At 45.1% G+C, this 12872-nt stretch overlaps 1 protein-coding gene across 7 annotated transcripts in view; it reads right to left on the reverse strand.

The window, feature by feature from the left end:
* Positions 1–12872, reverse strand: part of ANKRD17 (ankyrin repeat domain 17) — a 68243-nt gene that overhangs the window by 16066 nt on the left and 39305 nt on the right. For 5 of the 7 annotated variants that reach the window (XM_064711699.1, XM_064711697.1, XM_064711698.1 and 2 more), the window contains exons 8-15: positions 10003–10240; positions 9668–9859; positions 9189–9298; positions 8401–8488; positions 7716–7843; positions 7176–7319; positions 6436–6538; positions 4178–4933 (exon numbers count right to left, since the gene is read on the reverse strand). In XM_064711699.1, the coding sequence (XP_064567769.1) occupies positions 4178–4933; positions 6436–6538; positions 7176–7319; positions 7716–7843; positions 8401–8488; positions 9189–9298; positions 9668–9859; positions 10003–10240 (1759 nt within the window). The remainder of the gene's footprint in view (positions 1–4177; positions 4934–6435; positions 6539–7175; positions 7320–7715; positions 7844–8400; positions 8489–9188; positions 9299–9667; positions 9860–10002; positions 10241–12872) is intronic. The other 2 variants (XM_064711702.1, XM_064711701.1) reach the window with 1 other exon arrangement.

The raw sequence follows: 12872 nt of genomic DNA on the forward strand, positions 1-12872 counted from the left end.
ATTTCCTACCAAAGTCAGAATTCAGAATTCCAACCCCCTTGATCTAGATCTTTGAGTGCCTTTGGAAAAGTTATCTCACAAATCACACTAGGTATGGATTAAAATTAACATACTGAAGATGTGCCAAAATATTTTGACATAAGGTCAAAAACTGCATGTGTTTTAAACAGCTTCTAAGAATTCCTGCTCAAATCCCAAAAAGGAGACTGGGAAGCATCTTCACTATTACAGGAGACATTAGTAAATTCTCAGGCAAAAAAAAAAAAAAAAAAAAATCAAGTCAGTTAAGAAGGTCTCAGTTGAGATAAAGTCTACTTTTTACATTTGTAGTGAGGGAAGAAAAGGCAACCAAAACCCCAAATTACTGCCCTCCACCCACAAAATACAGAACAAACCAACCCAAAAAAGAAAGACGTGCTCCAGCAATAATTCACAAATTTAGTTCAGATACCTACAGCACAGTTCACTGGACACAATATCCACTTTTATGGGTAATCACTTTGATTATATTTATTTCAACATCACCTGCGTGGAGTTCAAATTTCTAATGACCACGCTAAGGGTGATGAACAGAATTTTTATGGCACCCAAACTAAAATATTCAAAGTTTTCAATAACCCAAAAGGTTTTCAGAGCAGTCTGCAGCTCTGAGAGGAGTAACCAACTTGATTCTACATGCTAAACACACTGACACAAATATTTATCTCTGCACTCTGCTCCTTGCCCTACTCTAATGGACTAGTGGCAAAGTGAACTCCAGTCTGCACCTCACCGTGGAAACCTCCTTATTTCATGCCTGGGATAACCAAGTCTTCCAAGTTAGGTCACTACTGGAATGTTTAGGATACACAAGACTTGGTACAGGAGCACCTTCATCAAGCTTCTTGGTCAGAAGACATCACCAAGCACCATTTGACTACTCCAGTTCCAGTCTTGGACATTTGCTGGGCTAGCAGACAATCACTTTTGTGCTTACTGATGTTTGGAACAGACCTGCTCTTCATCTTGATTTTCTTCTGTGCACACCTCAACTCTCTCTTGGCTTGGATGAAAAGAGGCCACCCTGAGAGCAGCTACCTCCTGCCCCGCGCCCACTGGCCTCACCAGAGTGACACGGCCTTGTAACCCCACTTCTCCTCATGTGGCCATCTCATGTCCCACAGGGCTGTCCTGCTGTGAGCACAGCATTGGTCTTATGCACGGATTCCTCATCTCCTGCACTGTCAACAGCAGACAGACAAAAACTGTTCCACATTACACAGCAATGAGGCAAGATGAGGGACCGAATAAAAAAATACTTTACAAGAAATGTATGAGACATCTCAGCTTTTCCCAGCTGGTTTCAAGCCAGCTCTACAGACTTGTTCCACATCAGTTCCTTCTCTGCCCCCAATTCCTGTGTAGCACCTCAGTTATTACAAACCATGTTGGTGCCACACAGGATTAAAATCACTCCAGAGCACTTGAGATGCAGAACATGCCTCGGACTGTAACGGTGCAGGTTATGTTCTGAATTCCAGCCCCAACCCTGGGCTGCTGCTGGGCAAGAAGGGCTCCCTGGATGGGGCTGAGAACCACTGCACACCTGCAGCCCTGGTGGTTATTAGTGGCTATTATTCCTGGTGGTCACCAGTGCGCAAGGCAGCCTAAGGCAGGCCAGCCCCAGGTGAAACCAGCTCCTGCTCAGGCCCCACGTGGGACACAACCTGATTTTCCTGGGATGCTGGCACTCTGTTGCCGTTTGTTTTTTCAGTATTGAGTCTCTGTGAAAAGCTTACAGCTTGCTTTCTGACGTTTTAATTCAGACAGCTGCATTTCCAACTGACTCAACCCACAAGGGAGCTTCCAGGAATGCATTTTATCAAGAGCTTCAAGATTCCTGAAGTTCTTTGCAAAGCTCTGTGACTGGACACAATCCTTGGAATGGTTCCTACTTTGTAAAAAGCTTGCTATTGAAAACAAGGTGATTTTTCTCCCTGGATCTTTACCACATCACTTAACAGATGCAATGTTTCCATACAAGCCTTACACAACTAACCCTACAAAATACTTCTTTTTATGTGCCTCACAGCAAGCAAAAAACTTGCCTGACATCTGAAGCTCAAGAGCAAACCTTTTGCTTGTCCTCAACTCCAGCAGGATCATAAAGGAGCCCAAAGGAAAAAATTAACTATTATTTACTAGTTAGCCATTGTTTTCAACTAATAAAGCACAGAGATGCACATAAAATCAAGTTTGCACAGTCAAGGTGAAGCTTTGTTTCTGCAACTGGTGCTGCAAACACAGCTCTGCAATGGAACTAAACTCAAGGCATCTCTGAAACAAGAATTTACATCTCTGAGAATACACTAGAAGCTTCTTTTAAAGCAGTACACGGAGTTACTGACCAAATATTTAGTGGCTACTTAAATGTTGTGTGTTACACTGAGCCCATTTCAGCTCCACATTTTAAACTGTGATTTGTGGACTCACTACAGGCTAGCACGGAAGTTCTGTACTCAGGCCTGTGTCTGTCCTTGCTAAAAAAACCACCCCATAATCACACGCACTGGACAGAAAACGAATTCAGACTTCCTTCCCAGCTGCATGTGTGCACGCACTACTAACAAGTGGGACTCAGCAGAACCAGAATATTCCCTCCAATTCCCACTGGAAATACCTGACTGCCCAAAAAGGCACAAACAGGCATGCAGGTATGCAGCAGGTGACCTGGAATGACACCTGCTCAGGATGTGACATGCAGCTAAACACAGGTCCCACACGTCCTAACTCCAGGTTAACTTGTATTTAAACACAACTCAAGTGCATTGCACAGATTCTTTGTAAATTACCAACAACTGCAAACATCCCAGCTTCTAAATTCATGTTGTCCTGCACCCCAGCAGTTCCATGAGAGAATCTGTTACTGTCAGTGCATGCTATATGCCATTTAATCTACTTTTTCATGCATACATTTGTGTTTTCATCCACTTCCAATCTTCACACCTATGCTTCAATTCTAACACGAGATTTCCAGCAAAGAAGTTTTTGTCACCTTTAATGAAGCTTTGCCTGGACACAAGGTCACTCATCAGGGGTCTCACCACAAAAGTGGTGTTCCAAGTGCTTTAAAAAATCACCACCTGGTAGTTTAATCAGTTAGCACACCTTCCATGACTCTGTACTACTACTGTGCTCCAGCTCTGGCAGCACATGCAGGACCAGTCTGGGCCAACACTTTCTCTGAGACCTGCCTTCCCCTGGCACACATCCCTCATGCCAGCAGCTTTGCAAAGCAGACTTGTTCAGATGGACAGCACTTGTAAAAATGACAGTGCATCAGCTTAACCAAGAGCATCTGGCACCTTTTCATCCAGTGACCTTTTTTAAGACTGTGTCCTACCAGCTCACCTGTGTTCAGCTAAGGGGTATTTCAATGATTGCTTTAGCATGGGAAGGGTTCAGATGAAGCACAACTGAGTGAGGTGTAAACTAAAACAGCAGTGACAACTCTCATTTAAAACCCACTCCATTCTCCTGTTTTACTGCTTAAGGCCTTAGAGCATTCATATCACCAGGCAGAGAATTCTCTGAAGCAATGACAAGAGTTTGGTAAGGCTAAACATGCTTGCTGCTGGCAGCCATTTTTATGAGGAGATGTTTCAGAAAGTCATAGGATTATCACTTTTTTTTTTTCCCAAGCAGAAATAAAAGCTTCCAATAAGTAGACTACATAAGGCCAAGTGGAGCAGCTCTTATTCTGAAGATAAACCCACGGGTCCCTCACATTTTAGAGGCTCGTTGTGGCACTACAGCTGCTCAGCCTACTGCAAGTCCGCTCTCAGCTAGCCCAAAGCACTACCCAGCACCATCATGGTGCTACTCCCGAGCTACAATCAGGCCAAAACAGAACTGCCACATGAACTTTAATACACCCTTCCCCAAACCATGACGAGTTAAAAATGCCACTCCGCCATACCAACCTGACCAACAGGCACAGCTCAGCTCACCCTGCAAACTGAAAAGTTAAAAGCTACTTTTCCCAACTCCTTGAGACAGGGATCAGAGGACGAGTGGTGCTTTGCCATAGAGCTCGTGGGAATACACAAACACACACACATACACACATAAAAAGAAGTGGACATACCCTCAACTGGTCAAGCAAATATTATACCTGCTCATAACAATGTAAACCCACCTGCCATGATGTCATCCAGCGTGTCATTGAGCGTCTGAGCAGGGCTGGCTACCATTAACCCTTGCTGTGTTTCTGTCAGTATTCCTTGCCCCAGCCCTGCTAGTTGTGCTTGGCCCAGCACTGGCTGTCCAACTATAACACCTTGCAGTTCTGTAAGATTTGCGATGGACCCTGGAGGTAAGGAACCTGCTGCCAGAGGCAAAGCTTGTGGCATGGCCAGAGGCTGAACTGGTGCAAAACCCGTCTGCGCAGCAGCTTGCTGAGGGTCATCTTTGAGCAAGATGGGGTCCACTTGCTGCAATCGTGCATAGTCTCCCTCTGAGAGTTGCTCTCCTACCCCAACGGGAGTCAGTAGTCCCAGATGCTGGCAAGACTGTTGCTGCTGCTGCTGCTGGAGCTGAATTCTTTGCGCTTTTACCTCTAGATATTGCTTTTTTAGCTGCTGTTGAGTTTTCAGCTGTAACTCTCGCTCCACTTTCTGCAGTTCCTCCAAAATCTTTTGTTTCTTCTGAATTTGCTCCTCTCTCGTTTTGTTCAGCTCCTCAATCTTCTCTTTGGTGAGCTGGTCGGCGTGTGCCAATTCCAGGGACTGCAGCTGAGCGTTCTTCTCTATGGCTTCTTTTATCCTCTGCTCCAGCTCTGTCAACTTGCCCTGAGCCTCTTCTACAATGCTCTCTGGAGACTGATTGGTGATGTAACCCTGTACATCCTGGTTGTTTGTTGGCAAATGACTGCTGGACTTTTGTTTAGAAGCAGCTGTGTGAAAAAGAAACCCCCTCAGAAGCAATGGAAGTGCATACCAACGGCATCCTCATTACAGAGCTACTGCCGGGCCGCTGCGTGGCACGGCACCCGTGGGAGGTCAGCGTGTCCCCGAGGCCCTCCGAGGACACCTGCCAACGGGTACCCAGCAGTCAGACTGCAATTTACCAGGCCACACCAGTGCACATGCACCCCACAGAGCCCTGTGCTACGGTGACAGGGCTGCTCCAGCAATCGGCACGCTTTTGCCAAAGGAAGCGATTGTCTCGAGCCGCTGCTACCGAGTGCTGCTACACGGAAACTGGGAACAAAAAGCAAGGGTGTGCTGCCTCTTTACTTGGTGTTCTGCGGCTGGTGTGGTGCTGGGACATAAACAAACGCTTACAGCCCTGAAAGCGCAGCCCAAGGGACACAAAACCACCTCTAGGACTGGGACTAGGCTGCCGGCTTTGCGACCGACTTGGTAGGCTTTAACAAGTGCTAGGCTCTCTACAACTAGGCATCCTTTCACTCCAGGTATCCAGCTCTGCTCAGGTGACAAAGAGTGCCAGAACCCAGGGCTGTCATTTACATTTAGCAGGACCTAACAGGGTGTCTTTAGCCACTAGGTTTTATCCATAGCAGACTCGATTTTGCCTGTGTCAAAGCTCAGCTCTCTGTCCAGGCAAGGCAAGTATTTCAGCCTTCCTGCAAGAACAAGCGATGACTAATCCAACTGGTGTTTTATGCAGAAGTCCCCAGTAACACAGCTGACATGCTCTGCCATACCAGGTGGAGAAGCAACAATCGGTTAATTTTGAAGGGCGAAAGGCAACTCAAAACTCAGGATCTGAGGCAGTGGAGGTGCCCAGTTTCTTCCAGCCATCCTCGCTGTATCTCCAGAACAATACAAGTGTACACACAGGATTAATTTTAGGACATGCACGCCTGTATTTGCTACTGCTGATGCTTGATAAAAATTGGTTTTTGACGAGAATTCTTAAGTACAGAAAGCATTAAGTGTCAAAATGGCGAGAGCAAAATAGATGCAAATTTAGTCCTAGGAGGACTTGAGCCACATCAGACTAAAGATTTTACTGCACAAGAAATTCCGCCTTCAATCCAATTAGTCAAACCCACTCCCAGACTACTACCCTAAGGAAACACAAGTTATCAAATCAACTATGATATGGAGATTAACATGGGTTTTGCAACTTCCATTATCCAATTTCTATAGACTTCTGGGTAACATTCTGCATTAGTTCAGTGTGTCAGACTAGAGATTTTAACAGATTTACTTAGGCAGATTTCTTGATGTTTTATGATTAGAGGCTTAGATGACTGACTTGGTGGACAAACAAATTCTTAAAAAAATAATTAAAAAAAAAATCAAAATTGCAGTTTCCTTGACTGAATCCATAAACACTCTTCATAGGAGCTACTCTGCTACAAGTGCAAGCCTCTATCTTCTACCTAGGAAGGATATTTAGAAAATAAGCTGCAGAACTAGGACTGACCTTTGTTTCTGATGGGAAGGGTTGTGGCGACATTGGCAGGGGGTTTGTCAGGCTCCTGGGGTGGGACGACCATGGGCAGCGCCTGCACTGGTACTCGAGGAGCCTAAAACGTCAGATACTAACAGATTACTTTTCTCATACTCTGTGCCAGTTACAATTCAACAGAAGGCAAACAAAATCTGTTAGAAATGTAGACTTTAATGGTGACTAACAACATTCAATATAGTTTGTAATATGCTGAGTTCAATAATTAACACCTACAGATCATGTGATCTCCACATACTTTGCATTTTTAACCTAAAAAATTACTTGCAGAACTATACTCAGCCTGGTACAGTGCTGTACTGTAGTACAGCAAATACAAGCCATAAATTCAATTCTGTGGAGTTTCATTTAAGCAGATCTTTGCACTTGCTGGTTTTGTCCACCCTCAAGTGTTTTTTTTCCAGCAATACTTAGAGAACAGTAAGAATGATGAGAGCACTACATCATAACGTTCAAAAGTCTTCCCCAAATGTAAAAATCAGTTTACCTCCGTCATCTTAATTCCATTACAGCACACCAAACAGACTGTCAACTACCTGATACGTAAGGAATAGAACAGATTTGCAACTCTAAGTAATTTTAAGTGTGCTCACCTACAGTTTACGATAGGACATGATTGACTCTTCTCTCACCTTTAAACTCTTGAGTCACCACGTGCAAAAAGACCATGCATACCATGAGCCCTGGAATCTTACCCTGTTGAGGTCATGGGATGGTGGGGTCAGCTGAGTGGCATCAGGTGGAGGAGCAGAAAGCAAGTTGTTTGGGTAATCTAGAAGGTAACAAACCACGCTGGTGTGACCGCCTTTGGCCGCCTCGATCAGCATGGTCGATCCATCCTGACAGGGAAAGAGCACACAGTTAGAACAGAGCATCATGAAAACTGCACTGCAGCATTTTGGGACACACAACACACTACCTATGGGACTGCTTTCTGCTCTAGTAAATACTTCATCTCCACAAGCTCACATCTAAACTTACAGGCTTGATGAAGTATTAAAAAAAAATTTAATAATACTTTAAAAATTTTTCCCCTTCCACAATCAGCACTTTATACTCATGACGATCAAGAGACCTGCACTAACTCCAACAACACATACACGAGCAGAACATCTGCTTGTGCAAACTCCCACTTAAATCATCCCAGGCTGGGTGAGTTGTAGGGAACACAAAAGGAGAAAAGCCAGCTGGGTATCCTGAGTTTCGGAGGAAAACGAGGGAGGGGAGGGCCAAACCTTGAGTCTGTGTGTGGGATCAGCACCATGAGCGAGCAGCAGCTCCACCACGGCCAGGTGACCTCCGGCACAGGCCAGCGACAGCACTGTGTGATCGTTGTTCGCTGTGGTCCTGTTCACGTTCGCTCCTGCACAAACACAAGGGCAAACATCAGCTGCAACTCGCTGCAACAGGCAGCACCTCTATCAAATCTAACACACCTAACTGCTCTGCCATCTACACAGGGAAAACTCCATCCTGCCACGTCCTACTCCACACAACGTAGGGACAAGAAAACTCGTGACAATCAGCCCAGGAGAAGGAAAATGGAAATTCCTGGTTTGTATTGAAACATCAAGCAAACTACAGTCAAACTCTGGAAACCAAAAGGGACTTGTAGTTCAACTGCCAAATACCATGCTCCAAAGCTGCACCATGGGCCATGGAGACCCCAGGGATCCCTAATACTGCTGCTTTTACTAGGAATTACAGACTGAATTAATTACACTATTTTTACAACTACATGCAGTTCCACTAATCTCAGCAGAAGCCACAGGTAATCACTGCATGCCTAGTTGGAGAATCAATTGCCTACTGGAGCTAGGACATTTAAAACAAATCCAACGAAGTTACACTAGCTCTGACATGTTCTTAACTTGAAGTATTTCTAATGTCAGGAAAACCCAAACCATTCCACATTCTTACCTTTGCTAATCAAGAACTGAACAGTGCAAACATGACCTGCCCTGGCAGCTTTCATGAGTGGGGTTCTTCCACCTTCTGATTCATGCTCCTAGAGCAGATAAAGAAAGGCTTCAAAATCCAAAGTGGCATGTGAAAGAAGGCAAGCCAGCCCCCTGAGTTTTTGAATGGAAAGATGCTAGCCATGGAACATCCTTCTCTACTGTTTCACACACTTAGCCATAAATATTCAGTAATGTTTGAACTGAGGGTATCTTGAATGCAGATGAACCATTCACCACCTGTCTCTGCACAGGTGGGACTCCTGGACAAAAAGCATTCAAGGCACATGAGGGGGATTTTAGTTAAGCAGGACATCTTCTGACATGCCTAACATCACTTTTTGATAACACACTGGTATACTGAAAAGGAAAAACCAGTTTACCTCCATCATCTTAATTCCATTACAGCACACCAAACAGACTGTCAACTATCTGATGCATAAGGAATAGAACAGATTTGCAGGTACAAGGACTAACCCAGAATCAACTCAACAATTTGAAGCTGAGTACCACATCAAAAGAATCAAATTCCCTCTTTTCCTGTCCAGGCAACCTTGAATGGCTTGGAAATGCTTTAGACATCAATCACCAGAAGACCGTAACTGACCTCTGTACTTTGGGGGAATCTAACAGCCCAAAATACATTAAAGAATGTGTAAATTTTCACCAATGAACACAGAAACAGGAAGAATATCAGATGCTGATAATTTAATATCCTACTAACATTTTTAAGGAAGGTAAATGACTTACCAGATCTGCACCTGCCTGAAGTAAGACATCTGCTACATCAGTGTGGCCATTCTCACAGGCGTACGTCAGTGCCGTGTCACCTGTTGCTGTTGTTGCATGCACATTAGCCCCTGAAACAGCAAGGACAAAACACTGGAAGCTTTATGATGGGCATTACAGAAAACATACAAGCCTCCACAATCCTTACAGGATCAAACAGCAAATGAAGCTTCCCGCTTCCAATCCAGCATCTATTAAACTGATAACCTGACTGTACTCTAAGAGGAATAAAAACAAACTGCAAGTTAGCTCCAAACAAGTTTACATCAACTCAATCTTCAAAAGCTAATTTAGAGTCCAACCAGTAAATTACTTTGGGCTTCAAAGACCTTCACAGTCAAGTTCAAGAAGCAGCTAAAGAAAACGTAATGACTATCAGACAAAGCATTTTTCTCTTTAGATTAAGCATTTACAAAAGCATTAACAAAACGACTCCATACCCGCAGCTAATAAATATTTGACCAGCTCCAAATGCCCCTCTTGAGCAGCCTCCATCAAAGGTGTGGAACAGCCGAGTTCTATGTCAGCTCCTGCTTTAATGAGGAAATCGGCCACCTCCAGAAACCCTCCGCAGCAAGCCAGGGTCAGGGCGGTTTCCTGCGTCTCCTCTGTCTGAGCGTTGATGTTTGCTCCTGCAAACACCACAAAACAGCGGTTACAGAGGGCAGCATCAGCACACACACCACCTCCACATGCACAAGGCATCTTATAACCAAAGAAAGCAAAAATCAAAGCAGCTCAGAGCTTCTTCCCCAGCCTGCTGAGCAGCAGTTACCTTGCCCAAGTAACAGTGCCACCATCTCCTCGTGGCCTTCCCGAGCTGCCTCCATCAGCGGCGTGTATCCCTCATCATTGACCTCTTCCAAGTTAGCTCCACGTTCAATCAGCAGAGCTGCCAGCTCCACGTGCCCACCACAGGCTGCCAGGGTCAGAGGGGACTCGAAGGAGTCGGCAGGCATGTTCACCTGAGCTCCGCTGTCCAGGAGTAACCTTGCCACTTCCACGTGACCATCCTGCAAAAGCAAAAACAAAATAAGATCAGAAGACTGACCAAATGGAAAAACTGCTTTTCTCCGTGGTTTTGCCACACACTCAAATTCCCTCAAAATACACAAAAAGCCACGAGAGAGTAAAATGAGTCCAAAAATACAATGAACAGTTTTTCTGACTCTTTTCCCTAAGTATTTGGATAAAGCATAAGGTCTCCTACTGAACACACACCTGTAGAAATGCTGAGCACATTTTACTAAATATGTGTATGAACCTCATATCAGACCTCTCTGTCAATGGTGTAAGCAACAAGCTGGACAACTTTGTATCAGACTCCAGTTCAGGTGTTTGGGATCAACTTCCTTGGGGCAGGGGGGAACTCCAAAATAAAGCCCAGAAAGTCAAGAGGGAGCTCACGACTATTTTAGAAGCTTGTCTCCTCCACAAGAACAACAGTGAGATTCTTTTGCTTCCTCCCTTCCTTACGAAGCAGCTATGTACACTGACCTGGGCTTTCCTCATGGCCCCTGCAAAACTATTTCACTGCTCAATTTAACAGCAGAGTCAAGACTTACTTTCTCCTTCCAAGTGAAAAGCCAAAATGAGACCACTTGTCAGGGGTTCCTTACACATCCCAGGAGCCACCCACCCGAGCAACAGCTTTCCCTTGGCAGCATTCTGGCAGGGTTTTCCAGACACCGTGATCATGCTCCACTGTGATCAAACCCCTTCTACCAAAAGGCAGCTCTTAAATTTGCTTTCTTCCTTGCAAAATACTTCAACACAGGATCTCCGTCTCATTTTCAGTATTCCATAAAGTCAGGAACTATTTGAAGTGGCTTTTCAGCTCCATGTTTACACTGGAGGCCTGACAGTGACACATCCAATTGCCATTCCACACTGCTTTGTTCAGACAGAAGCAGTGCCTGGCTGGGTCGCTGCGCTCCAACAACAGCAAGAAGTCTCCAAGCTGGTTTTCTCCATGAGGAGATGGCCACCATTCCAACTTGGAGGAACCAAAATCTGACAAACAAAACACTGGAGGGCTGCAGCAAATAAACAGCCACTCACCAGGAACACAAGGCATTCCCAAGGTTGTCTCTGAATGAGGTAAGTACACCTTGATTTCAGATCAATTCCTAAGAGGCAGCAAATCTCATCCACAGCCATCCTTGCCAAGCTGGAAACCACAACTCCAAAAAGCTCTTTTCCAGACAAAACACCAAACTGCATCTGACATTTTTCCGCTTCATTTTCTCAAGGGTTTCATACCTTATTCTGATATCCAGGGAGCAAAGCACGGCTTCCTCTCGGAAAAATATCTAGGACATTAACTAGGACATATTCACCTTTTACATGAAATGACAGAACTATTTTAGGGAAAAACTCCAAGCCTCCATAAAGAATCTTTCCTCAGGGAAATGCAGAGACAGTGCCTCATCCATCAGGCTCTGGCAAGACAGCTACCTGCTCACCCCTGCTCCAGGCTGAGGATGGCACGACACAGCACCCAGGGTGCTTCAAAGCTTCCTATGTGGGCCAAGCAGCCTGCAGGAGAACTGCTGCAGCCCCACCACACACGGGAACTGGATCCATGCCTTAATAAACCCTGCAGTGGGCTGGGGCTGCTGAGCTCTCCTACAACAGCCAGGAAAAGCCTACCAACTGCTAAGGGAACAGGGAAAGTCACCTGAGCAATCTTCACAAGATCATCAGCCGCATTTTAAAGCTGAAGCTCTGTGGGCAGCAGTCCTTCAGCGAGAGGAAACACCAACTAGATCACCCTGCTTTTTGCTCCCACAAGGCAGTGCCACTGTCCAACACCTGCTGTGCATTAAATCAGTATTAACTGCTGTCTGAAAAAACTCTCAGGCACAAGTCTTCCTGAACCCACAAGGCTGCAGAAGGGTTTAAACCTGCACTGGCGATGCCACAGACAGACAATTCTGTGAGCACACATTCAAGCTCAAAGCTGTTCCAGAGAAGGAAGTTTTCTTGTGCCACTGAAGAGCAGTAACTGTTTCTGCACAAAGAACATGCTGAGATGGAAGTCTTTGCTCTGCTTCATTTCACACTGCAAGGCTTTTAAATACTGCTAGAGAAAGCTGCTCCTTCTCTCGTCAGAGCTGAGGTATGAGACTGAACTATCTGCCAGTTCTGAGCACCAGCGTGGAACTGCCTCCCTAGGAACAGCTTCCTGCAGGAATAAGGGAGAAGAATTTTTTTCCTACTGCTCAGTAATTTTTAACAAAAATTAGGTCTTAACATCCTCTGTGGGTCTGATGGAATTTTTTTAGTCTATTAGAAGAGTTAAAAGGGCAGAAGAGAATGACAAGGAAAGGAAGGCTTGATCCATAGCTTCACCACAAAAAACATCCTGATGAGAAGGCAACTGCAACATTAAACAAGGCCATTTTATCATCAACTCCCAGGAACTGGCTGCAAGACCATGGCCAAGGATATTCATGTGGCTGCTCTAGTAAGATTTCAGGGTGAGATAAAGGACAGCTCGAGTTCTGTTTACCTACGTGACTTTCTTTGGAACAACTTTCAAGAAGTGTAATGGTTTCTGTTAATCATTCCCCCATCTGAAACCATTAACTTCTTTCAGCAGACACAACTGGCCGATTTAGAACCATTGCAGTTGTTTCAGGG

Source organism: Zonotrichia leucophrys, chromosome 4 (assembly GCF_028769735.1).
Source record: "Zonotrichia leucophrys gambelii isolate GWCS_2022_RI chromosome 4, RI_Zleu_2.0, whole genome shotgun sequence".
Classification (NCBI taxonomy): Eukaryota; Metazoa; Chordata; class Aves; order Passeriformes; family Passerellidae; genus Zonotrichia; species Zonotrichia leucophrys.